The following is a 27,288-nucleotide window of genomic DNA, read 5'->3' on the forward strand; positions in this document are numbered from 1 at the left end:
TTTAAGTAGCACTATGTCTCCATTTACCAAGTTGTCCTCTACTTTTTTCCATTTAGTACGTTGCTGTAGTCGTGACAGATATTCGCTGGACCATCTCTTCCAGAAGTCGTATTTGATTTTCTGAATGGTTTTCCATTTATTGGTATAACTATGGGGAAAACTATCTTCCTCGAGTGTGTTGGATGTTGGCAGAGAGAGTAGTGGTCTTCCGATGAGAAAGTGACCTGGAGTTAGAATTTCGCTTTCAGACGTATTTTCATCGATTGGGATCAAAGGTCTGGAGTTCAGGCAAGCTTCTATCTGATACAGGACTGTCGTTATTTCTTCGAAAGTGAAAGTATTCTCGCCTATGACCCTCTTAAGGTGGAACTTTATAGATTTTACTCCGGCTTCCCACAATCCCCCGTGATGTGGACTCAGGGGAGGAATGCAGTGCCATTTGATGAATTCTCTGGACAGCGTTTGCTCAATATCCTTCTCGGGAATTTCTTGCGGAAACAATTTTTCGAGTTTGTTTTTTGCCCCAATGAATGTAGTGCCATTGTCACTGTACAAGTTTTTGCAGAGACCTCGCCTAGCTGTAAATCGTCTGAATGCGGCGATGAATGCGTCTGTCGTCAGGTCACTAACTGTTTCAATATGAATGGCTTTAGTGGTCAAGCAGATGAAGATGGCGATGTACCCTTTGTAAGACTTATTTCCTCTTCCCTTAGACATTCGAATTGCTATGGGTCCAGCATAGTCTACCCCCGTGTGAGTAAAGGGGCTAGTTGGTGTGACTCTTGGCTCTGGGAGTGATCCCATTAATTGAATATGACTTTGTGCTTGTTGCCTCAAACAGATGCTGCACTCTCGTATTATCTTCCTTATTTTATCTTTTCCTCGGGGAATCCAGTACTGCTGTCTAATGTATGCGAGGGTTAGCTGAATTCCACCATGAAGCGTAGTATGATGGGCATTTCTTATTATTTTCTCTGTCGCTTGGCTACTATTGGGTATAATGATAGGATGCTTCTCGTCGTATCTTAGCGCTGAATTTTGCAGACGTCCTCCTACCCGCATCAATTGTTGGTTATCCAGGAAGGGGTTTAGACTCAAGATACTACTTTTTTTACTCAGAGGTCGATCGTTGCTTAAATCCTTAGATTCGGACGAATATTCGTTGTATTGGATTTTTCGTAGAAGTATTAGTGTTGCTTTTTGTAGTTCGTCTCTTGACAGAAATACTGTAGCGTTGTGTTGTTTCTGGCATTTGTTGCTGAACCTCAGGCAGTAGGCTGTTACTCTTATGGTTTTCTCCCATGATTCAAATTTCTGTAATAAGATATCCAGAGTATCTTGGATGCATGGATTTTCTTCAATGGTGGTTGTAGTCAAACTATTTATACTTTTTGAGGTGTCTAGTGCGTTAGCGGATGTTGAGCTTTGTATCATTTCCTGAATATTTGTGGGATTTTGACTTAGTTGATCTGGACCATTCCACCATAATTTGTGACTAATTAGTTTTGATGCCGTTATTCCTCGGGTTATTAAATCAGCGGGATTGTTTTCAGACCGAACGTGATACCATTTGACCTTGCCAATTAATTGTTTTATCTCTCGAACTTTGTTGTCAACAAACGCAGGTAACCTTGCGGCATCAGCATTTATCCAAGCTAGTGTAATCGTCGAATCGGAATATGCATGCACAGGGATTTCTTGAATGTCCAGGGCTTTGATCGTTCTGTGTACGAGCTTCGCTAATAGAACGGCTCCACATAATTCTAGCTTTGGAAGAGTTTTCTTGTTTTTTATGGGGGCCACTTTGGATTTGGATACTAAGAGACTGACGTGGATCTGCCCGCTGTCATCGATAGTTTTGGAGTAAACCACAGCACCGTATGCTTTCACAGAAGCATCACAAAAAGCGTGAATTTCCATCTTTGAACCCTTTTTGTGTTGTATCCATCTTGGTATGCATATTTCACGAAGCGTTGGAAGTTCTTGAGTCAGTTTCGCCCATTCTTTGCGAATTTCTTCCGGAAGAGTAACATCCCAATCTTGTCCAGATTTCCATATTTCTTGCATCAATAGTTTGGCATTATTGGTGATATCATACCAAGTGGGTCGAATATTGCAGCAATCTGGGAAAGCATGCGTCTTTTGGTGATCGCTTCAATTTCAGGTGATTTGATGTTATAGAGCAGACTATCGCTATTTGTATTCCATACAATGCCTAGTGTTTTCGTAGTATTTTGTTCATATTTGTCACCTAGAATAAATTCATCCGTCCCATTTTGTGGGTATTTGCTCATTTTCCATTTTCGAAGATTGAAGTTTCCCTTTTTCATTAGTTCAGTAATTTCTTTCTTCAATTGCTCAGCTACCTCGACGCTGTCCGCCCCTGTGAGTAAATCGTCTACGTAGAAATCCTTTTTAGCGATCTGAGCGACTCTTGGAAAATTTTTCTCTTCGTCTTCAGCTAATTGATGTAGGGTGCGTATTGCCAGATATGCAGCTGGGGCCGTGCCATAAGTTAAAGTGGTTAACTGAAATTCCTGTATTGGTTCATCCTTTGAGAATCTCCAGACTATTTTGTGGTATGGTTGATCTTCCTCGGCTATTTTGATTTGCCTGTACATCTTTTCGATATCGGCAGTGAGGGCGACTCGATATTTTCTCCATCTGATGAGAATGTCAGTGAGATCCTGTTGTATCTTAGGACCTGAGTGTAAAACATCGTTTAGACTATATCCTGTGCTTGTTTTTGCCGATCCATCGAAAACAACTCTTGTGGAAGTAGTAGTGCTGTCTGCCTTTATGACGCACTGATGTGGTAGAAAAACTTGAATGCCATTGAGGGGTTGAGCTTCTGCTGTTTTCATGTGACCTAATTTTATGTATTCGCGTATGAATTCCTTGTAGTTCTGTTCCATGCTTGGATTGGTTTCGAATTTCCTCTCGATTTGCAGCAGGCGCGCTACCGCTTGTTTCTTGGACAATCCCAAATTTTCAGCATCACTTTTGAAAGGAAGTCTGACTGTGTATGATCCATCTCGATTTCGTGTATGAGTGCTTTGGTAATGTCTCTCACAAAGCTCATGCTCAGGTGAACAGCGTCGTTCGTCTGCAGCTTCTTCCAATTCCCAAAATCTTGATAGTGACTGCTCATCATTGATAGTGATAGTTAAACTAGTTATCTGAAGTGATGGACTTATATTCTTCACATTTCCGTATAGTAACCATCCAATTTCGCTATTTTGCGCTGTTATCCCATTGTTTGATCTTCTTACTCCATCCAAAATGATATCTTTGTATATATCAACTCCTAAAAGCATGTCGATTGGTCCAGGATTTGAGAAATGTGGATCGGCGAATCGTATATCATTCCATTCCGTAATGAGACTGTTGTGAATTTTTTCTTTCGGAATTGAGTTGGAAATTCGTGGAAGTACATGCAACGCTGCGTTTATCATAAATGAACTCTGGAACCTTGGTCTGAGCTCGCAGAATACCATGTGTTGCGATGACCCTGATTGAGACTGACCTATGCCAATGATTTGTGCTTCGTTCTTGTGTTTCTGTAACTTGAGTATCTGCACCGCGTTTGTTGATATGAACGATGCTTCAGATCCTGGGTCAATTAGACATCGTATTGTTTGTAGTGTCCCATTTCTTGATTTAACTCTGACGTATGCTGTAGCAAGCAGAGCAACTGAATGCAATTGCCTTTTCGGAGATTCTCTATTTCCTGTAGTGATATAGGCATTATTTCCGTTGATCGTCCCTATGGTTTCGTTTCGTACCATTTGCATATTGGAACTATTTTGTCCATTGTTGCTGATGTTCCTCTGTGTTGTAAATTGTGTCGATTCGGATTGGGTACTCTGTTGTGGGCGAAAAGTGGCTGCTGTAGTTTTCCAGTTTGATTGATCACCCTTGTTGTTTGTTTTACGACTTTGGCTGCCAGTAGTAGAGATATGTGAAGTGTTGTATGATGATACTTCCTGCATTTGAAACACGTTACTTTGCTTAAACAAGAACTTGTTCGGTGTGGTCCTAGACAATTGTGATATCTTTTGCTTTGAATTATGTAGTCTAGTCTTTCCTTCACGGTCATTGCTAAGTAGTTCTGGCAGGCTCGCAGTGCATGACCTGCTTGGCATAATGGGCATTTGGTTGTTTGTAGGTGAGCTGTGTTAGCTGACCATGACTTTCTTGATTCGAAAGGATGGTGCTTTCTAATAGGTTCCCATTTTTTTGCTGGTGTTTTGCCTCCTTCTAACGCTTGGAATCGTCGTTCTATGAAAGACAGTACATTTTCTAGCTTCTGTATTTTCTTTGGTTCCTTTAAGGTGGTCTCATACACACGGCAGGATTCAGGGTCCATTTTGGATTCTAGGAGATGCGTTATCATCGGACCCCATTCTTGAACGTTGATTCCCATGTTTTCGATTGCGTTCAGATTTTCCTTTGTCACGTCGTGAAGTAACTTTAGTCCTTGTACTGATTCCTGCTGGAGGATGGGCTGGGATAATATGGCATCCATGCATTTGCGATATAGAATTCTTTCGTTTTCATATCGCTCCTGAATTATTGACCATGCTCCTGCATAGTTCGCCGCAGTGTTCGAAAGATGTTGAATTAATTTACCGGCTTCACCTTGAACGTTGGATTTTAGATGTTGGATTTTCTCAGCATCCCCAATTGATTTATTGTAGTGTATGAGTTGCAGAAATATGTCTCTGAATGCTGGCCATGCTTCGTAGTTCCCATAAAATATTGGTATTGATACTGTAGGCAATGTTGGAAGATTGGGACGTCCTTGTAATGAAGTTCTGTCTGGTTGTTCATCGTCTTCGAATTTCTTCATAATTTCTTCGTATTCGTCATGTACAGTTGAATAAGTTTCTTGAAACAAAGGATCTTGGCTCATGTCGATATTATTTAATTGGATTTCTTGAAAGGACTCCGAGATGATTTTCCATTGAGCCTGGACTGCTTCTCTCTGAAAGCGGTAGGGTTTTTGATTGGCTTCGTACTGGGTCCAAATCTTGGCTAGTTGCTTATGAAATTCCGCAATTTGAAGTTCCAGTTTGTTTCGTAACGTATCCATAGGTCGCTGGTTCATCGTTTCTTTTTCTTCTGTAATTCCTTGGTCGTCTCGAAGTTTTTCCTGTATTTTTATAATGTGGGACAATGCTTGATTGTATATCTTTTCTGCTTGCCCGTATATGTCTTTCGTGAAATATTCATCAGTTTCTGGTATGTGTTCTATTAAATATTTGTGCGCTTCATTGAATGCATTCCATTCTTCCTTCAGTTGGCACATTTTGTTCTGGCAGTATTCTGCATTTTTCCTTGAGGGGGAGTCCTTCTTCATGTTGGTATGCATTCTTTTGATGGCTTCTGCCGTTTTGATCTGATCTGCGACGATGTTTTCCATTTTGAATTAGGTAAGTAGTCTAAGTCTAGTCAAGTCTAGTTATATGAGGATTGATTTATAAGGTTGAAGGATCGGTTCGAATGAGAAGGAATTTTGTTCGACAAACTGAACAACCAGGCTCAGAAGTTCAAGGGCAGTCTTAATTCCACAGCTTGTCAACAAGGTTACAGGATCGGTTCGAAAAAATGATGAAATGTGATAGGAAAGATAATTACTGGTGATTGTTGGTTATGGGGTGCAGTGGTTGTGGTTCCAAAGTCCCTGGTAGTTGGTGCCAATGGGTCGTAAATCCAATGACTTGTAGTTCTGGGGTGCAGTGGTTGAAGTTCCAAAGTCCCTGGTGCCAATGGGTCGTAAATCCAATGACTTGTAGCTCTGGGGTGCAGTGGTTGAAGTTCCAAAGTCCCTGGTAGTTGGTGTCAGCTCGAAATACCAATGTTGGGTTGTATCCGGCTCGAAGGAACATGTATCTTTGGAGGATATCCTCTAAAGATATGTGTCTACTTTCTTCAACGGTTCGTAACTCCGTTGAAGTAGCAGTGAGTAGTTGTGGTGAGTAGAGGGTTGTAAATCCACTACAAACCAAGTAAAACTCGCGGTGGAGTTAAAATGATTTATTAACGTGAAACTTTGAACAAAAGAATGTTGATGATAATTACAATGAGTATGGTTTTTATATTAGTTGTGACGACACACAGTTTTCGTCATTGACCGCCTTTCGGAGTTGCTGGAATCTGCAAATTTCGCACATTATTCGGCCTAGATATGGTATTGAGTTCATGAGGTCGATAACTGCTCCCTAATAATTTTCCATGGAATTTGAATTTAAATGTGATTTCCTCTGAATATTCCTCAATGTTTAATTCACATTAAACACCACCTTTCACTAATGTTTCTATTTCCAAAAGGTGAAATTTTTGCGAAATATTGTCCCAAACAAGCCTATCTGGCGTAGCAGCCAGTAGAGGTACACATAAACTTCACATATAAACTTTATATTGTGGAATTTTTCTAGTAAACTCAATATTTCTTCGTTGGGAACACTGGGTAGTTGGTATTGTCGCATAACAATATGGCGACGGTGAATATGGTCAATTGGTACATAGAAAATTGGGGGTCTATTGAACATACCAACAAAACAAAAATTAGGTAATAAAACATTAAAAGTGAGTTTCTGTTAGAAAATCAAAAATTATCTTGCGAGGCTCATTTATCGACATAAGTCGATATTTAGGAAACAGCATGTTACCAATGTACCAATTTCTCATTAAGTATGTAATGAATATCAAATTTTCCATGAAACTGAAGGTAATTGAATATATAAAAGTATATGCCTGCGTTAGGCGCCATATGTTTTATATAGTCTCACAGGATTTTTCTTTACTTCTTATCCAATTGGCCTGGGAGGTGTAAGGGGTCGGTTTAGCCAGTTGATATGTCCAAAAATTCTCAATATCCCCGACGCTTCCTGATGTTTTTACAAATTATTATCGTTTATCATTCTATAGATTTTCCTTTCGGAGTGTTCAAAAATCATATTATCCTGTTTTCTTCTATAGCTCCCATTGTATCTTCTCAGCGTTTCGGATTACACACTTAGTTTTTGTTTCAGTGTGTCTAAAATTTGTTGAGCATTTTCATTGTTTGGATCATTGTTGTATGTTGCCGGTGAAGATATGTTATTATATTCACCAATTTTTGGAGTTTTCTAGGCGGAGAACCTTTTGCAAATTGGATGAGCCTCCCAATATCTTCTCCGATGCTATGAACTTTGTCTTCTAGCCTTTTTCCAATATGGTTTATTTTGTTGTTGGTTCCTGACTTTTTGGTTTTGGCTCCACTCCAAGCACTATTCCTATTGAGAAAGCTGCACATTAGATAATAAGGTGTAATGATTCAAGATTTTGGTAATCAGGAATAAACTTGAGTATGATCTCCTTGTTCCAACCGAGGTGAAACCTGACAACAAAAATCAAACAACCAAAAATTGCGTATACGAAATACCATGCGAGTGTGGTAGATCTTACATTGGAGAGAACAAAAGCTCCCTGAACATAAGAGTCAAAGAGCACCAAAAACTAGGTCAACTAGGGGAAACAGATAAACCCAGGCTAGTCCAACATGCTTGGGAGGAATACCATAGGATCAAATGGGATGAAGCTTCCATAATATCAAAGAAAGATCCAAACGGAGAAAACTCAAAGAATCCGCCTTCATTGCCATCACTCCGAATCCAATAAACATGCCGTCTCTGGAGATCAAGGAAGTCTGGGCACCAATCATAAGATCTGATCTGAGGAAATTGAACCCAGTCCAGGTTGGTAGCATCTCGATACCACCAAATTAGGAAGGAGTCGGAGATAACATCTGCGCACCCCGAAAATTCGACTAGTGCGCATCCCAACTGCGCATACCGGATGTGAGGTGTAACCTATATTAAGCTTAATGCATCTAGATAACTACCTGCTTCTGTAGACTAGTGGTGAGAGTGAAGGGATTACAACCGTTACGACTAAAGTTCAAACCCCGATACCCTCATACGAACTTGAAAAAAGTATGGTCGTATAAGTCCAGACAGACCAAGTTTGGCAAACGGTTCTTCTCAGAACCAAACAACGGTCCTTCTCAGGACCATCACCCCGAAGACGGCAGGCGAATGCTTGTCGAAACGTCGGAAACATCCACCCACACAGATGAAGGAAATAGCCCAATAAACTAACTAACATCTCCTTGTTCGACATGACCAGAAGATGTGAGAGTGTTTTGGATATCCCCAATCTTGGCAGATTTGGCCAAAATCTTGACGCATCTATTCGAATAGTGGCAGATAATCGCTCCAGTAGTTCTCTTTGCTCTACTTCTGGATTTTCGACGGGTGCAGAATATATATTTTTTCGTCACACACCTCTTATTGGTATCAAATCTGCGTTGTTTTGTTCCTCAAGGTTCATTTGTGTGTTGATGTTGTGCTAGTTTTCACTACAATCGTGGTTTTCTTCAGATGTCGCTTCGTTGTTAGTGTTCTGTAGCCTCAGTTGGACTTCATTTCTTATGACGTTGTTTCTCATCGGGTACAAGTTTATTTCTCAATATGACCCGGTATTGGTCGGCTATACTATTTGCTCAGAAACATGGAGTTCGGGAGAGATTCTGTGGAATTCTGCAAATAACTTTTGCCGGTATCTTATTTTATCCTATTCCATTCTTGTTACTTCATAGCGCTTCATAGTATATGCGCATGATCGTTTCATTTATCGAACTTGTCCATTTCATGCGTCTTCTTGGTAGACCTGCTTGAGTGAGTTGGGGATCCTGCGCAGCACCTTCAGCAGTCGGAGAAACTCGTGTTTCTTCTCCTAGAATGTTGAGACTGTGGAGGCGTAGCATTTTGTTTGACAGACTCCCGTCTCCTTAGCTCTCTGTCACCGACGTCCCGCATACTGTCATGTACAAAAAAAGCTTGACATTTGTTTTTTTTTTTTGAGATTATCGAATAAAACAATCGGATAATGCGGATGAACCATTATTTAATCTTAATGTGCCCACCCCCAACACTAGTTTATTATCTGATATAAAAATGAAAAATATTATAATATAATGGAATGTGATATGAAATAATAGAACTTCTTATATTTCTTAAGAAGGATCAGTTGGAATTGATGAAATGGATTGGTTTTCTTATATTTTGTATTCCATTCTGAGGAATCAATGATTAGAGAATTGAAAAGAAAATAATCCAGAACCCCAAGTGGCCATAAAATTCGGCAACGTAAAGCGAACGCCGACAAGCCTGATAAGTGCATGTGTTTTCTTTAGCGTCAATAACTCTTAAACAGCAATGTAAATAACAATGAGGGGATCACGCCACATCTGGATATTTATGAGTATAATGTATAATGCGGCACCATTGATGGTTTTTGATGTTTAATTAAATTTGTCGGTATTCCTTCCTGTTGTTGCTGACTGAATTAAATCTCATTTGGTACTTTGAATTTCTACACATGTAATTTTTGTCGATCAAGCTTGAGATGCCGCCCTAGGCGACCGCCTACCCCATAGCGACGGCCCTGATTATTTACTCTACTACTGATGATCGATGTAACTTACGGAAAATGAAACTACTACTATTTGCATTCAAAACTAAACATTAATTTTCAGAAACTGGAAATGTCTGAACCGAGACTAGCTTTCCGATTTATAGGATGTTCCAATAGGAATGATACAATTTAAAATGGTAATAATGGCAACACTGTACTGAACACTTTTTTGAAATTTCTTATGTCATTTGTGGTTGATAGGTTATGCCAGTTGATTATGGGAAAAATACACTCTTCAACAATGATTAGAAGTTGTTTGGTCAAAATCAGACCTCATTTGTGATACTGAGAGAAATTTAAGAAGAATTCATGAACGACGTTATTAAGTTAATCGATTGACTGTTCAACATATTGTAGATAAACTTGAAAGTGGTATCAAGTACGACTCAGTACTTGGTACTGGTACTTATGAATCGTGTAAGGAAAATTCACTTTCAAATTTGTCTACAGATTCTATAGAAATTTCGACTATTTTTAATGAACGGAATGCGTTGCCAGAACCAGAACTTCTTGGAAAGTAATGGTATTATTATTATTATTATTACCATAGTTTAAGGAAAGGATTCTTTATACTATGGTATTACTAAACCGAAAATAACATACTGTAAACTGTGGTGAGTTTTTAGGAGCAAAGGACAAATAAGTGTAGTCAGAGAATTTTTGTCAGTAAATTTCAACTATAACAACAAGTATAAAGTCGTTATGAATGATTGTAACATTCAAATGGCTTTTGAAAAATTTTAATTTCAATTGAATACTATCGGAGCGGCTGCCTCATGTTTACACGTTTCTATACTTGAAACGAGAATGATTTGCAAATGTGAATATCAATAAAAACTCCCCTCTGCATAGTTTGGATATGATTGATAGTGGAGAAATCATTATAAAAATCAACTTTTTGATATTTTCAGTTCAATTCTATATGATAGAAATGTGACTAAGTTCTTTGGGCTTATTTATCAGTCACAGCGGACATCCCCCAAACTGATGACACTTTGATAGCAACTTTTGCAGACGATTCTGCCATAATGTCATCAGATTCAGATCCAATAAAAGCATCCAATAATCTCCAAGCACACCTAGATTTATTGGAAAAGTGGTATGTTAAGTGGAAAATCAAAGTGAATAACAGCAAGTCTTCCCATATCACTTTCACTCTTAGAAAGACAACATGCCCCCAGGTTACATTAAACCATATCCCTATTCCGACTAAGTCGGAAGTTAAGTATCTTGGACACTAAATTAACATGGAAAACTCACATCAATGCCAAAAGATGTCAACTGAATCTAAAGGTGAAAAAAATGTACTGGCTGCTCAAAAGAAATTCACAATTGAGTTTAGAAAACCAAATCACCATCTACAAATGTATCCTTAGACCAGTCTGGACATATGGGATCGAACTCTGGGGGTGCAGCAAGCCATCAAATACCAAAATTCTTCAAACATTCCAATCCAAGACCCTGAGGATGATAGCAAATGCCCCCTGGTATGTTTCTAACCAAACCCTCCACAATGATTTGGATATACCATATGTATGTGATATTATCAAGCACCATTCAGCAAAATATGAGAGCCGCAGCGATGGGCATGAGAACACACTGATCAACGATTTATTCAACTCTACCACCACAAGAAGACTAAAACGGACATGGCCAGAAGATCTATCTAGATGAAATCCAGAGAGCCGTCACTGGACGGCACCTGCCTCTTTTCTATAATTCTATATTCGAATAAATTATTTGCTTATTACTCATGTAGAGTAGATTGTAAATTTGCAATTAGTAATAAAAAAAAAAAAAAAAATTATCTGTCAACAGCTATTAAATTTGTTGAGATATCAATTTAGTCATAGGTTCATGTTTGAAGAAACTTATCCCAATTCAGAGCTTTTCTCAGAAACTGTGAGTGCTATTTGCATGAAATTTGGTACTGAGACTGGCAGGCATACTGTATTGATTCCCACAGCTCAAGAACAAAATCTACTGAGGATGGTAATTACCCAATCATAAACATAATATTGAAAAGATGTATCCCAAAAATTTTTACTTGAAAATAACTGATTCCTAGTATTGGAACATAAAAATTGTTATTCTAGCTCATTTCTTTCACAGACTTATGGATAAAATTGTTCAAATATAATTTTTATTGATAATTATTCAATAAATTATTTAAAACATTTCAACATACATATTAGAGTTTGAACATAAAAAATAACAACAAAAACAAATAAACATAAAATACAGTCAAGAATGAATGTTGCAGAAACTTATTTTCTTGTGAAAAATAATTTAGTCATAAGTGATCGAAAAGTTATTTTATGTTGTATATCAGAGAAGTTCTCAATCAGTTGTTACTTTGTTATTGGTATTTCCACTGCTCACAGCTCTTAACAACATTGAATGAGACAATTGAAATAGAGCTTTCATGGTAGTAGAAATGTGAGATCCTATTTCAACATTTTTTCAATTAATGATTAGAAAATAGAGTATGGGTTATGAGAGCATTATATCAATTTATTCAAAAAATGTTCATTCAATGAAGAACAGATGAAAGTGAAAAATATCTTATCAACAACTTAACATACTGCAATATTCAGGTGAGCATACCTCAAAAAACTTTCTTTTGGTATTTATTTGAACATCCCAGTATTGAAATGATATGATGTTTGGCAACATGAAATAATAAAAAAGTTCTTTGGAAACTACAGGAAAGAGATAAATACATATTTTCTTCCATATTTACAAATTTTCTTAAATCTAAAATATCAATTTGACATACTGAATATTGGAAATAAGAAGGAATATGAGAGGGAACATCCTTCTGATAATAACAAAATATTTCAAAAGCAAAACTGAAAATTGGATATTTATAGTAAATTTTTGGGGGATATCGAAATTTTATGAATAATCCTCTAAAGCTTAAATACTTGTTGTTCAATTCATGAATAATTTTTACAAAATGTGAATAATACTTAAACATCACTGTCAGGATCAGTTTCACTTTTTGGTTGACCAAAGTTTCTAGTTATACTTTCACTCATCGATTTTATATTTGCCAGGTGTACTTCATTGGCAGGCACAGAAAAATAGTTTAGTCGGTCTAGGTCTGGTACAGCGTTCAGATCGTCGTCAGTTCGGTAACAATTATCATATTCTGAATCATAGAGGGCGCTGAGGGAGTCTAGTGACATCATAGCATCTGAATCAAATATACGGGATGAAGCTCTTGAAGACATAGAGGTGTTGTCATCAAGATCACATTCATGGTTGTGATCGTTGTATGCAGAATTAACATCACTCAGGGCTCCTGAAATACATAAATCATATTAAAATCTTCATCTCAACATTTCAACTCTACAACATATAGAACGAGCTGGGTAGAAAATAGTTGCGCAATATATTTGGGATCTCAAGTTGGATGTGCTTATAGTTTTCGCAGTAGTCAAATACATGAGGCAGGAGGAGGATTCAGAGGTAAATGATGCAATACTAATTTTGGTACTACATATCTGAACTGGAATTTTAATACCACCAACAGAGTTACATAGGAGACATAGGGGTATATCTGCAAATTTGGACGTTTTACTTTGCTTTACTCAATCCTCTACAAGACAAAACTGAAGAATAATTAAATTCTCGAGGTTTGAGGCCAGAGTTTTACAGTTATTTTTAGTGTTGGGCATAATCGGATGTTTTCAATACTCGGTTAATCGTCAACCGAGCATTTCAAAAATCGGATGTTTATTCCTTATTTAATCCTCGTATGCGATATGACCTTCATTGTGTTGAAATGTCGTCGGCAATAGACAAAGATTCCCGAATACATTGCGCTAAGTAATAAACTACACATTTTATGCCTTGATGGACATTTGGATCATTCAATCACCAGGAACAATTTATTACTCAGCTGAATATGCGTCATCGGGAAGTCACTCTGGATGCTTGAGATTTATGACATTCATGAAATTTTAAAATTTTTATTCCATTCACACCAATAATTAGGAAATCCTTGAGTTTCTATTCCTAATTTATTTGAAACTGGAATTGAAGTTTCATAAATTGTATTATTATGTAATATGTATTAGCCATGTCAGAGTGATCTCAACAAAAAAAAATACATTTTCTGAATTGAAGGCAGGAAAGTAGGAAGTTATAATATAATGAATGAGTTTTTAGAAACCATTTTTCCTTATTCCTATAAATTAAAAGGGGATAAGCTCTCATACATTTCAGTCTCTTTCAGTTTGAATGTTCCAACGAAAGTCATTTCATCTTGGAACGATTAATTCTTTCCGAAAATAAAAATGCGTCCTGGAGCCAGAGACGTTTGTTTGGAAATACTTAAGCAAAGATCTCAGACAACATCTCTTGAGAATTCATCCCATCCATATAAAAGAAGATGACAGAAGCATCGAATGCCGGCAATTTATTAGATCCTATTTTTTTGGGAAATTTGCATAGAAATGCAATTGAAACTTTTTGGAGTTATTCAACGCCGAAAAATCCAAATATTCATCATCTTAGTTTTCAATAAGGTGCTGCAAATATTCCCAAAAAAAAAGATCATCCATATATTATTGTTATTGTGTTATTCGTTATTCTTAAATCCTAATTCTTTCTTATCCCATTCGATTCTTATCATCAACACAATTTAATTTACGAGCACGAGTAACGTAAATTAAATAATCGGAAACGTACACGAGTACTCCTCGTCGAGTACGAGTAGATACAGCATAGGAATAACGAATTCAAACGAAGGCTTTCGAGATGCGAGTCTCCGCGCCGAAGATTGAGTGCCGAGTATTTAGCGATGCGAACATTATGATGCTCGGATATTACCGAGCATTTTAAAAATCGGTTAACCGAGTATTTCTATCCGAGGATGCCCGTCACTAGTTATTTTATACAAATATTCATTAATGGCAAAGTACGACTTTGGAAGAGAATGTTCTATTTAGTATCGTAACAATATGTACACTACACATCTTCAATTTTATAGTGCAGATGGCAGACAATTTTGAAATTAACGAAACTCTCACAGTGAAAGTAGGCAATTGGATAATATTGAAATATGATTATACGAATACCGAATTGGAAATAATGAAACCAAATATATCGAAGAAATTATTATCAAATTGAAATACCATACCAACTAGTGCGAGGAGAGAACATAGGGTCATAATGTATGGAAATTACTTTCACACATAGAAAAAATAATGAAAGATAAAGGATTGTCATCAAATATTTGGGTTAACGTTTTATTTAGTATAGGGATTACTGCTAGACTAAACACTGTGGGACTATATTTTTAAAACTAAATATTTATAGCCATAACATTTTTTTATGTATCAAAATAAGAATTTCATTTTCTGACAGAATTCCATTTGAATTCTTCATTCTATCGATTCTTCCATCATAAAAATCTCTGAAAATCTTTTTTAAACACAAAAATTGTATTTGGATTGCATCGTTCTTAATATTCAACAGTGGGAAGCTTTTCAGATATAAGGAATACTTATAGGTAGGTTCTCTTATTTCAATAAGGGCCGTTCTGAAAAATATATTCTGTTCTTCAGGCGGATGAATAACTATATTGAAGAAGCATATAATTAATTATTGAAAATCGTGCCCAGCAGTATTTCAGAAAATTAATTAAATTTGACCTTTGAACATTTGCGAGGAAATGAAATAGATTAACTTAATAATAAATAAATATTCATTGCCTCAAAAAGCAAATACATAATTATTTGGAAAATATGTTTTTTTTATTGTTTTGTGAAACCAATTTCCTTGAACAACCTTGTCATACAACAATAGGGAGAGAGGGAGAGAGAGAGAGAGAGAGAGAGAGAGAAACTAAATTTATTGATCTAAAGTGCTTTCCAGCCACCGTTCGGAGCTCCTCGGTACAGCTCCGAAGCGTACCAGTGTGCATTTGTACTGTTCCAGTAAACAGGGCGTCGAGCCCTCGCGTTACCTTCCCCTTTTCCCTGACGCATCTCCCGAATTTGCGGGGCGTCGGGACAGGTGTGAGAGAAGAAGAAGACCGTTACTTCGCATAAAGTACGAGACAGATGTAGAAGTAGAACGCTTGTTTGTTTACGTTCGATTTGACAGTTTCGTTTCGGCGCGTTCCAGGAATAGCAAGGGCGTGAGGCTCTAGTGCGCCGAGCTCTGGGGTGACACGCTCCTGACTGAAAAGCACTTCATGGAATAAAATGACTATCAACTGCGCAGTCTTCCAGCAATGCATGTCAGCAAACTCTTTCCGCTACTTCAATTGTATTCAGAGATGTTTTTGTTGAATTTGGAAATATGGTCCATAGTCCAATAAAGGTCTGCATATCATTTTCTATATTGTACTAGCTGTTTTAATACTGATTCCTATGTTTTTATAGGTGAGAGGTCTAAAATGCCCAGCTCGTGTTATAGCTTTTTTCTTTTGGAGTTTTAAGTGTGCTCTGAAGTTCAACTTGTTGTCAATCTTTATGCCTAAATATTTGCATGAATCTGCTGGAGAAATTGTGTCAATTTCAAGTTTTATATTGGGTTGACATTGATTTTATGCTTGGAAATGAGTTTTGAATTTGTTTGGTTGGGTTGTATTCTCCAACGTCTCGTCTCATTCATGCCATTGTGACATCTGCCAACTTCTGTAGTCCTTTCATACATTCTTTCAATGTTTTGTGGTGGGATATTAAAGTTGTGTCTTCAGCAAATTGGAGAATATATTCCAGACTGTTGATGTTCTGGTTTCTGAAATCGGATTGTCTGTAAATGTCACTGCAGAACAAATTGTAGAGTAGAGGAAAGAGTGGCGAGCCTTGTTGTGGTAGCATTGTGCTGTTGTAAATTCTTCTGAAGTTTCAACTTTGACCCTTACTTGCGATTATCTGACTAAAATGAAATTGTTTATCAAATAGATGAGGCACTTTAGATGGTAAAGTTTGGAGATCAGACCGGCGTGCCAGACACTGTCGAAAACTTTTTGAATGTCCATAAATATAGCAACTGTTTTATTTCCCATTTTCTATTGCATTTGAGGTGAGTATAGGGGAAAGTGCTGTACCTAGGGACGGTTGTACCTAGGGACAGTCTGAATTACCGCCAAGCAAAATATCAGACAAACCTCAGATCCACAAAACAAATCGGCAACACTGTTCTCCTTCATATTATTTAGTTGTACGCATGACCGTGAAGTGTCAACAGGTGTTTCAAGTGATTTAGAAGTTTTCGACGTTCAACGTAAGTATTTTTACCGGCTACTTCGTTTGTTTTACATATAATCAATTTGATTGTTAACATTAATGATTTTACGGTGCTATTTATCGTAGTGTTAGCTTCCTAATCCATTAATCAAACTATTATATTTGTTATGTTTAACTACTTGTTTGACTGTTTTTAGAAAAAAACTCTCCTTGTTGTACCTAGGGACACATATTTTGTTGTACCTGGGGCCGTCCCCAGGTACAACATTATTGTGATGTTTTGTTTCAGGAACTCATCAGTCATCATGCCAAGAGGTAAAGAAAAAAAGAGAAGGCCAGGACCTTTAAAAGTTAATGTAGAGAATGCTGTTCGAGAAGTTATAAATTCAAATCTTTCGATCCGTGCTGCCGCAAGCCAATTTGGAATTGCAAAGTCTGCATTAGCAAGGCACATTGAAATTTTCAAAAAATCAGGCCAAAATGATTTTGTATATAATCCGAATTACAAAGTCAAGCAGGTTTTCAACGAAGCCGAGGAAATGGAGCTGGTAAACTATTTAAAAACAGCTGCTCGAATGCATTATGGCTTGAGTTTGGCCAACGTTAAAAAATTGGCATATGAATATGCAATGCAAAATAAAAAAAAAACCTACTCAGTGGGATGAGAAAAAAGAAGCAGGAGATAATTGGCTCAGAGGTTTTAGAAGCAGACATTCTGCATTCCTGTCACTTAGAAAACCTGAGGGTACAAGTTTGGCTAGAGCGACTGCATTCAATAAAGAAACAGTAGCTGCTTTCTTTCAATCATACAAAAATGCTTTGGCTGAAGGAAACTTTGAACCATCAAAAATTTTCAACGTCGATGAGACAGGGATTACAACGGTGCAGAAACCTCCCAAAATTTTAGCACCAAAAGGACAAAAGCAAATAGGAGGAATGACTTCTGGAGAAAGAGGAGTCCTAGTTACCATGATATGTTGTATTAATGCTGCCGGAAATACTGTGCCGCCTTTATTTGTATTTCCTAGGGTGAATTTTAAAAGTAACATGTTAAAAGGAGCACCACCTGGTGCAATCGGAGCTGCAAATCAGAGTGGATGGTCTAATGAAGAAATATTTTTCAAATTTCTAGAACATTTCATATCACATGTAAAACCCACTTTGGAGGATAAGGTTATTTTATTATTAGATAACCATGAAAGCCATGTTTCCATACCCACCATCAATTTGGCAAAACGATCGGGAGTCTTTTAGTTACTTTTCATCCTCATACATCCCACCGATTACAGCCTCTCGATTCATCTGTTTTTGGGCCCTTTAAGACTTACTACAATAATGCTATGACTAATTGGATGAGTTCTCCGGGTAACGCAGGGAAACCAGTTACTATTTACGATGTAGCTGAATTGGCAAATACGGCATACTTGAAGGCTTTTTGTCCAAACAATATAATCAAAGGCTTTCAAGTATCCGGTATTTATCCCTTAAACACTGATATTTTTACAGAACAAGATTTTTCGCCCTCTTACGTAACAAATCGAGAGGATCCACAATCACACAACCCTCCACCAACCCTTTCTTCTGATCCAAATCCATCTTTTTGTGATGCTTCCGAAATGGATCCTAAGCCTTCTGGTTCTGGTTTAAACTCATCCTCCACCCCAGAAGCTAAGTCGGTCTTTCAAGAAATAATTCCGGTTATGTCAAATATTATTTCACCATATGAGGTATGTCCCATTCCGAAAGCTCCGCCGCGCAAAGGAAATGCTTCAAGAGGGCGCAAAAAAGGAAGGGCTCGCATCCTTACCGATACCCCTGAACTTAATGAAATAAAGGAAGATAAGACAAAAGCTATGGAAAAAAGGCGTAAAAAGGAACGGCAAAGAACAAAGACAGTAAAACGGAAGTTAAATATCGAAGAAACGTCGTCAGAGGAAGATCAGATTGAGTTTGAGATTAGGAGTGACAGCAGTTATTCAGATGATGCTTCCTTGTCAGAAGTAGAAATTGATTCCATTCAATTTACCCCAGATGACCTTCAGGAAGGTAATTTCATTTTGGTGCACTTAAAAGGAAAAAAACAGTCAGGATATTTTGTAGCCACAATTTCTGGAAAGGTGGACGAAACAGAATTCCAAGTAAAATATCTAAAGAAAGCATATTCCTCCACATATGGCTACACATTTACAGTTGAAGATGAAGTAGAATATACAACTAGCATAAGCGACATTGTACAAAAACTTCCTCAACCACGTAAAGCAGGTTCATCTTCTCGGCTATCAAATACATTTATCTTTCCAGTATCATTTGCTAAAATCAATTTAGGGTAGTCCTTGTATCATTTGCAGTTCGTTTCTTCAATAAACCTTTCGAATATTAGGAAGTATTTTTGTTTTTATATTATATTCTGGTTGTAAAGGTATTTCACTTAGTGTCCCAAGGTACAACTCCTCAAGTCCGTAGGTACAACAAACCGGTTGTACCTCCGGACACTTGTATATAGACAAAAAAAAGTGCTGAAAAAGTGATAAATATATAAGTTGGAAAAATTGCATTTTCGAATAAGCTTTACAAATGTATGATCAATCGTCCACATTTTATTATTTTTCAATAAATTCATTCAATTAATTTTTAAAAATTCATTTGTAAAAAGTGTCCCTAGGTACAATACTTTCCCCTAATTAAAGGGTGTAAGGTCGATGTCTTGTTTTTGAATCCGAATTGACATGGTGGTATATATTTTCATATCTCATTGCATATTCTTTCTTTTTTTTCCCAATGTAGGTAGAAGTGTAATAGGCCTGTAGTTCTCTATGTTGGAATTATCTGTCTTTGCCTTGGGGATGGTAATCAAAATACCTTTTTTTTATCAACATCCCCAAGGCAGTAGTTATAAATTTTGATTATAATATTGTGAACTAAAGGGTCTAGGTTCCACAGTATTTTTCTTGGAATGTTGTCATAGCCAGGTGTTGTGTTCTTTCCATGGTTAAGTGCCATATAGTATTCATCCTCTAGTAGAGGATCACAACAATATTTGTTGTTGTATATTAATAATATACATTATTATTGATGATTAAACAATTCTGTTCATATCATCATTTTTTTTTATCTATTACTTCTATAATTCGAGTAAAAAAGCTTTCACCACAATTCAATATTATTCAAATACACAGCTGTTAAATGTAGAATAATCGATAATCAAATAATATTAATAATAAACTTGACCAAACTTAACTTCACAGTGACAACTGATAGGACAACCCCTAGAAATAACTGCAAAAACATTATTTTCCTACAACTGCTATAAAAAGTAGCGTATTCTTTATAGCTTACTCAATTTCAAAACTATGTATTGCTCATACGGTGGGAAATATTATTTCTCACGGCACTTTGTCCACACATCGCTTGGTAGACCGATGGAATTTGGCTTTTGAGTCGTTTCTATGGAAACGCAATAAATTAGCACATACTGTCAACGAAGGCCATTTTGATTTGAATCAAGTCCATTACTTGAATTATTGAAATTTGTGCAGTTGTAGGAAAAGTATAGTGTGCAACATGTGGAGAAAGTCCTTTTCTCGCTCGTGCCACAAACTTCCACACTCGCGAGAAAAGTTGGACTTTCCCCACTTGTTGCACAATATACTATTTTCTCTCTCATGCAGCAGAAACATTTCGCGGCAATCGATGGACTCCGATGTGCCACCGAACGATCCAGCGCTGAATTCAAGAACCCGATGGTTTCCATCGTACGCTGAATCATCGATAATTTACGACCGCTTTGTTGACATCACACTTATGCGCATTCGACAGTTCTGACTTTCCGAACTCGCCCAATCTTTCCATCTCTTTGGAGGTCTTTCTAAGGGGCGCCGTATCCGTGGTACACCATCTTTAGCTATTTTTACTAGTCTTCCTCGAGCCATCCTGTCCACGTGATCATTCCAGGCTCTTCTACGTTTACGTCCCAACCTGATAATATCTTCCAACTTACCTATGTGTCTTATTTCAGTGTTTTTTTTCTGTCTCTTCATGTGTACCCTGAAATGTTTCTGAGTATTTTCATTTCCGATGTTCGAAGGATATTTTTCGTTCTTTTGTTGTCAGCTCTCATTTCTTTAGCGTATGTCAATACCGGTCTGACACAGGTTTGGAATATTTTTACTTTTGAGCTTTTATTCATATTGGTGTTATTCCAGACGATTTGACGAAGTGCGCCTGATTTTCGGCTGGCTTTATTAGCTTGTTCATTTACTTCATTTGTTCTATTTTGACTTGAGGTAACTTGTATGCCTAGGTAGTCGAATGACATAAATTGTTTAATAGTTTTATTTTCCAGAGAAAGTTTAGATCTGACTGGTTATTTGGAAACCACGAGGTTTTGGTTTTTATGATGCATACTTGTATGTTGAAGTATTTAGCTTTTTTATAGAATGCCTATACAAGTCGTTGCAAATTGTCTTCGTTCTCTGCTATAATTAGGGCGTCATCGGCGAAACTGATCATTTTGATTTCGCCTATTGTGAGTTAATATCCTCCTTCTATACATTTGACCAGTGGCGGCTGTAACTTAAGTGCGCTCGTGCGCTGAACCACCAATTCAAAAGAGTTAAAAATTACAAAATTACATCATCTTTATTTTCAAATTACCATATTAATATTTATTTTTTAAACATACAAAAACATATATAACAAATAAAATGTCCAACTATGACAAAGCAATTTGAGCGCTTTGCTAAACTATTAAGACTTATTTTCCCTATAAAGAAACATTCTCGTGCGCTTCGGCGAGCGCACGAGGGCTGCTAATACAAAATGTATGGGTTACGAGCTGATACGCCTGACGCGTGAGACAAAAGATAGTTCATAGTTCATAGAAATGTACCGAGTAATGAGTCTGTTCTCGAGCGCCGCACGGGCGAACCGAAGGTTAGCGAGAGCACCCGATGTTTGACGAAATTCGCCGGGTCGCGACGGCGGCCGTTCTACTTTTCCCGATAAAGATTTCACGATCAAAGTTTCCACTTACGCCCCTTTGGACAAATACAAATTGAAAAACGAACTCTCCGCAATATACAATCGCGACGATTTCATCAACGCAAATAGTGCAATTGCAATTTTACAATTGTTTTATAATAATGACCTCACTGAATCATTTTCAGAGTCAATGAAACTGTTGCGAATTCTGTGCACTATACCAATGACTTCGGTAGAGAGCGAGCGATGTTTTTCGACACTGAAAAGAATTAAAACTTTTCTGCGAAACACCATGTCTCAGGATCGGCTAAATGCACTTTCTGTGCTCAGTACTGAAAAATAATTTCTCTATTTCTGTATCGTAATGAGTTCATTACAGTTCTAAAAAACAGTGCTGTAATGAACTCATTACAGCATCGTTTTCAGATATATTTTTCGTTTTGTGGTTGTCTATGCTGACTTCCAATCCTATCAAATTTCAACAAACGTCAATAATTGTCAATATTATATAATTTGGGGATATAGAGAAATGATTTGTTACATATTCGCAAATTCTCATAATTTTGGTAGTGTTCAATCGATTATTATTATTATTATTATTATATTCAAATTCCATAATCTGTCAATTTTCTTAACAGTCACACCAACTGCTACGATACAATACAAAAGTCACTAGGATATATAATCTGAATTTTTCATTGAATTTCGACAATATTTCGCAAAACTTGACTGAAATAGAGAAAATATCGTCTAATACTCGTTGCAGAAGGCAATTCCAACACTCAAGCGTTCCAAAACTCGCTCCTTCGTCGCTCGTTTTCGAATTTCGCATTCGTGTTGGAATAGGAGCCCATTCTGCAACTTGTTTTAGAATATACTATTATACAAACTATACCCGATTTTAATAAAAAGGTGATTGAACATTTCGCTTCAGAAAAATGTCGTCGAATAGATTTAATGTATAAAAAATAATAAATATAAATATATTTTATGTAAATTGTTGTTTTATTAGAATTTCGAATCTTAATACTTAGTGAGCAAGTGAAGTGCACCACCAGTTCGATGACCCACCAGCCGCCACTGCATTTGACATGTTTTTTTATTTCATCCAATATTTGATTGAAGAGTTGTGGGCTTAAAAAGAGTCTCCTTGTCGAATTCCAGTTGGTGTTTTTATTTCCTCTATCAGTTTTTGATGAACTAATATATGGGTAGATGTATTGTGATTTAGTTGTCTTATGATATCTATTATAGTTCTCGGCACATGTTTCTTTTCGAAAATATCAACTACGTCACTTAGTCTTACCCTATCGAACGCTTTGGTGAGGTCTATAAAGCACATATATGCGGGCTTTCCGTATTCTATAGCTTTTTCTACTACTTGCCTGACTATGAAAACATCATCTATAGTAGACCGATTTTTTCTGAACCCTTGTTATTCTTGTTCGCTAATTTTTGTTGTATGTTTACATGTTCGCTAATTATTGCTTCTATCATCGTTGTGAAGAGCTTCATGACTGAGTTGAGTAGGGTTATGCCTCTATAGTTCTCTGGAGATTTCTAGTCCCCTTTCTTGAATACGGGAATGGTTATACTTTTTCCAATCATAAGGGACCTTTTTAGATGTCAATATTTTGTTAAAGAGCTTTGTGAGTTCTACCATTAATTTGTGACCTCCGTATTTCAATAGCTCACTTGGTATATTATCTAGCCCGGGTGCCTTTCTGTTCTTAATATTTTTCGTCAGTTCTATAGTAATTTCTTCGGGTATTACGGGACGCTCTTCAGTCTCTTCACTTCCTTCTTCGTTGTCATTTCCGTTCTTCTCTTCGGGGACGTCTGCGTACAGTTGATCAAAATAGATTTTCCAGTGAGACTCACCAATTTGTTGAGTTTGTGTGAATTCTTCGATGTCAAGTTTCCTTCTTTTTAACCTTATTTTGTGCTCCGTCATGCTCCATTTCGCAGGTGAATCTTTCCCAGTGGTTTTATGTTTCTGATTTCTGTGTTGAATCTGTTTCTTGTTTGGATATAATGATTATTTCCTTCTGGTATTTGGTTGTTGTATCTTAAGTATGCTTCCCGATTCTCTTTAGCCAGAGCTTTTACTTCTGGTGTATACCATTTTTTGTTTCGAGAATTTTTATGAAGTCCTACTTTTTTCAGACCTATGTAGAGCCTCAACAGCTGCGTCGGTAATGTTTATTTTTATCTTTTCTCAGCATCTCTCTGTGTCATCCTGTTCTATGAGTTAGGCGGGTTTGGTATAATGCCTTTGTTGATTGGTCTCTGATGAATTCTATCTTCATTATTCTTTAGTCGTATTATCTGGTATGTTCTTCTTCTGTATGTTCATCTGCAGTTTACAAACAACTAAGAAGTGGTCGGATCCTATATTAGCCGAAGTCATACTATTTGTGTCTAGTATTTGGGTTTAGTGAATAGCTCTGTTCGATATTATATAGTCTATAGTTGAGTTTTGGCCTCTGGTGTTCTGCCATGCAATTTTGTGCTGGGGTTTATGTTTGAAAAGTATTGTTTATTCCCATGTTATAACGTGCGCACAGATTTATTAGCGCTTCTCCATTCACATTGATGTAGTTTTCGTTAAATTTATATTTTATTCCCGATTCTGGCATTTAAAACGCCCATTATGAGTAGTTTTTCTTTTATCGGTATGTTTCTCATCTCATTTTCTAGATTTTCGTAAAATTTCTGTTTCGTCTTTGCTCTTGCTAATGTCTGGGGCATACACACTGATAAGGTTAAAGTTTCCTGTTCCTACATTCAGTGATACTTTAAGGATTCTTTCATTTACGTAGTGTATGTCTTGTATAAGGTGTTCGTATTTTTCAGCCATAAGTAACCCCACTCCGGCTGTAGCTCTTTTGTGTTTGGCGACACCACTATATATTAACACGTAGTTTGGTATTTTAATGGTTCCGTTAACTTTGCGCTTGGTTTCTGATAGCGCAAACATATCATTCTGTGTTGTTCCATTTCTAAAGGTACTTTGCTGTCTTTGGTTTTCCACGACATTACATTCCAGCAAGCTATTCGAATTATATTTTTCATCCATTTTTCTTCAGTTTGTTTTCCGTATTAGTTTTCCAGTTTCTAGCAGGGCTCGTTATCGTTTGGTCCGTCCTATTTCGAGGTTGTATTAGTTTTTACGTCCGGCAGATGGCTGGCCTCACCTGACATCCCCCATCCTTCATCTGGGCTTGGGACCAGCAACGGTGTTCGCTGAACTGTTCAATCTACCCAGCTCCCACCGTAGGCGGAGAAGGTAATATAATTTTAAAAAATCCGCTCATTGAATAAAGTGTAGACATAAGAATTCCTTACGACTGAAAATATTCCCACAAAAATTGGAATTTAGAAAATGATATGGAAAACAATAAATTTATGTCTGATATTTACAAACTACTCAAAAAAATATGGCTTGATATTCAATTTGCATCTACCAAAAATATAGTCTCATCACTTTATTTCTGATCATAATAAAGAATTGTATATTTTGTCACTAGGATTAATAGGAATGAAAAACAACATCCAGAAGTTAGTGATGGGGATAGGATCTTTTTTGTACCTTATATCTTTGGTACCAGAAGAATGTTGAGCTGAAATTAAACAATCCAAATATTCGAATACTCAGAATATCTTTTTATAAACATACCTTCAGCATCTGTGAGACCAGTTTCATTCAACATAGAAATGTTCTCTAGAGCAGGATCGTCAGTTGTATAACCTGTGGACTCTCTATCATTCAGAAGAGGTTCTGAAGCACCAGCTTCTTCGTCTTCACTCCATTCTGACTGACTACCTTCTGTATAAGTTTCTTTTTCTCTTTTAGCAATACCATTTCCAATATTCCTGAGTTTTTGTTGTACTTTTTCCTCAAGAAGTTTTTTTATTTCTGCTTCCTGTTGACAAAGCATATTTTAATATGATGGAAACACCGTCATAGTTTAAATTTACAAGTTGCTAGAATAATATATAAGACTATAAAATGAAAGACTAAAAATGAAAAAGAAAGCTATAATGAAAAGCCTCTGAAATGTTCTTTACCATGGTATTCAATATTTAATTCCTGATTTTTAGAATTAATAGAAAACAGGAAATATTTCTTGAAACATATTCATACCAAGCAGAACAACTAAAATATTCATACTTTTGTACTTATATTTTATGTAAAGGGTGCAGTGGCGGCTGTACCTTAAGACGGAATGGTACCACGTGCGTTTGAGCGCATCTGTCAAAGTTTACCTATTCAGCTCCCTCCAGCCCCTCTGAGAAGCCATCACTTTTAAGGATGAGTGGAGCAATCTCAAACGTTCTTATGATTTTCCATCCTTTTCTACCACATCTAAGAATTCAGATACGTTTGACGGCATTCAATTCTTACACGCCAGCCAATGAAATCGCAGTGAACTGTACGAACGGTTGTTCGAACATTTGGCAATGCAGCAACTTCGAGCTCGAAAGACAGGTACAGAGATGGTATTAGGTATCTTCTAGGACGGATTGACCAGATGTTTTGAAAGGAATAACTCGCTTTTTATGATGGGCAATAAAACCGATTTTAGAGAGGGTTGTGAGAAATATCAGTTAGGATCGACTATTATCAGATGGGTTCGAGAAAAAATGTATATGCTAAATTTGTTCAGATTCCTTCATTCTTACGAAAATTAATTTGATTCAAAAACGTATTTAGTGGAATAATAAAAAAAATCAAAACAAATGCACCGAAACTTTTCACATAAGCGGATCACATATGGTTAGCCAAATCAAAATGAACCATCAATATGATGGTCATCCAAATATGATATCGGATGAATGATGGAACATGGTCATTTATGACCAATATTCATTTCAAGTCAGTTGTTATATCGTATTGATCAACATGCTGAATATTACGATTCATTTATATTGAAGGCAAAAAAAAAGTACTAAAATTTTCAAAAATTCTTATTTTCACAAACTGCCTTCGTACAAAAAACAGTTGTTATATCGCATTGATTCTCCATGTTCAGGATTACGATCCATGAATTTTGAAGGCATAAAAAGTACTGGAATTTGAAAAAAAAGCCTATTTTCAAAAATTGACCACGTACAAAAATCAGTTGTTATATAGCAATATCGCATTGATTCTAATATTCAGGACGCTCAGGATTACGATTCATTTTTTGAAGGCAAAAAAAAGAATGGAATTATAAAAAATTCTCATTCTCAGAAATTGACTACATACAAAAATCAGTTGTTATATCAAAATATCGCATTAATTCTCAATGGTCAGGATTACGATCCAACAATTTTGAAGAGAAAAAAAGGACTCTAATCTCATTTTCAGAAATTGACTATGCAGAATCAAGAAATTTCTAAACAATAATAACATCTTAGTACTGACCTTCAATATTCCCTTATAATTACCAACGAGTTCAACTGAAATATTAATTCTTGTTGTGCATAAAAATAATCACATTTCCATACACTGAAAGATAAATTGGGATTGACTGAATATCTACGGAACAAATTTACATGATTAAAAAAACTAATAGTTGTCATAATTATTGAA

General features: G+C 36.7%; 2 protein-coding genes across 12 annotated transcripts in view; both read right to left on the reverse strand.

The window, feature by feature from the left end:
* Nucleotides 1-2,066: 2,066 nt before the first annotated feature.
* LOC123680888 lies at nt 2,067-5,425 on the reverse strand. Its single transcript, XM_045619007.1, has 2 exons — nt 3,935-5,425; nt 2,067-3,830 (listed from the first exon to the last, which is right to left on the reverse strand). Exons 1-2 carry the CDS (start codon nt 5,423-5,425, stop codon nt 2,067-2,069), a joined length of 3,255 nt encoding a protein of 1,084 aa, XP_045474963.1.
* A 6,222-nt stretch (nt 5,426-11,647) lies between these two features.
* LOC123680275 (Ca(2+)/calmodulin-responsive adenylate cyclase-like) overlaps nt 11,648-27,288 on the reverse strand; it is a 141,472-nt gene continuing 125,831 nt past the window's right edge. For 10 of the 11 annotated variants that reach the window (XM_045618082.1, XM_045618080.1, XM_045618086.1 and 7 more), the window contains 2 exons: nt 25,390-25,636; nt 11,648-12,829 (listed from right to left, as the gene is read on the reverse strand). In XM_045618082.1, coding sequence (XP_045474038.1) covers nt 12,495-12,829; nt 25,390-25,636 — 582 coding nt within the window. In that variant the 3' untranslated portion in view covers nt 11,648-12,494. Of the gene's footprint in view, nt 12,830-25,302; nt 25,334-25,389; nt 25,637-27,288 lie in introns of all 11 variants that reach the window. The other variant, XM_045618089.1, reaches the window with a different exon arrangement.

The sequence above is a fragment of the Harmonia axyridis genome, chromosome 5 (genome assembly GCF_914767665.1).
Source record: "Harmonia axyridis chromosome 5, icHarAxyr1.1, whole genome shotgun sequence".
NCBI lineage: Eukaryota > Metazoa > Arthropoda > Insecta > Coleoptera > Coccinellidae > Harmonia > Harmonia axyridis.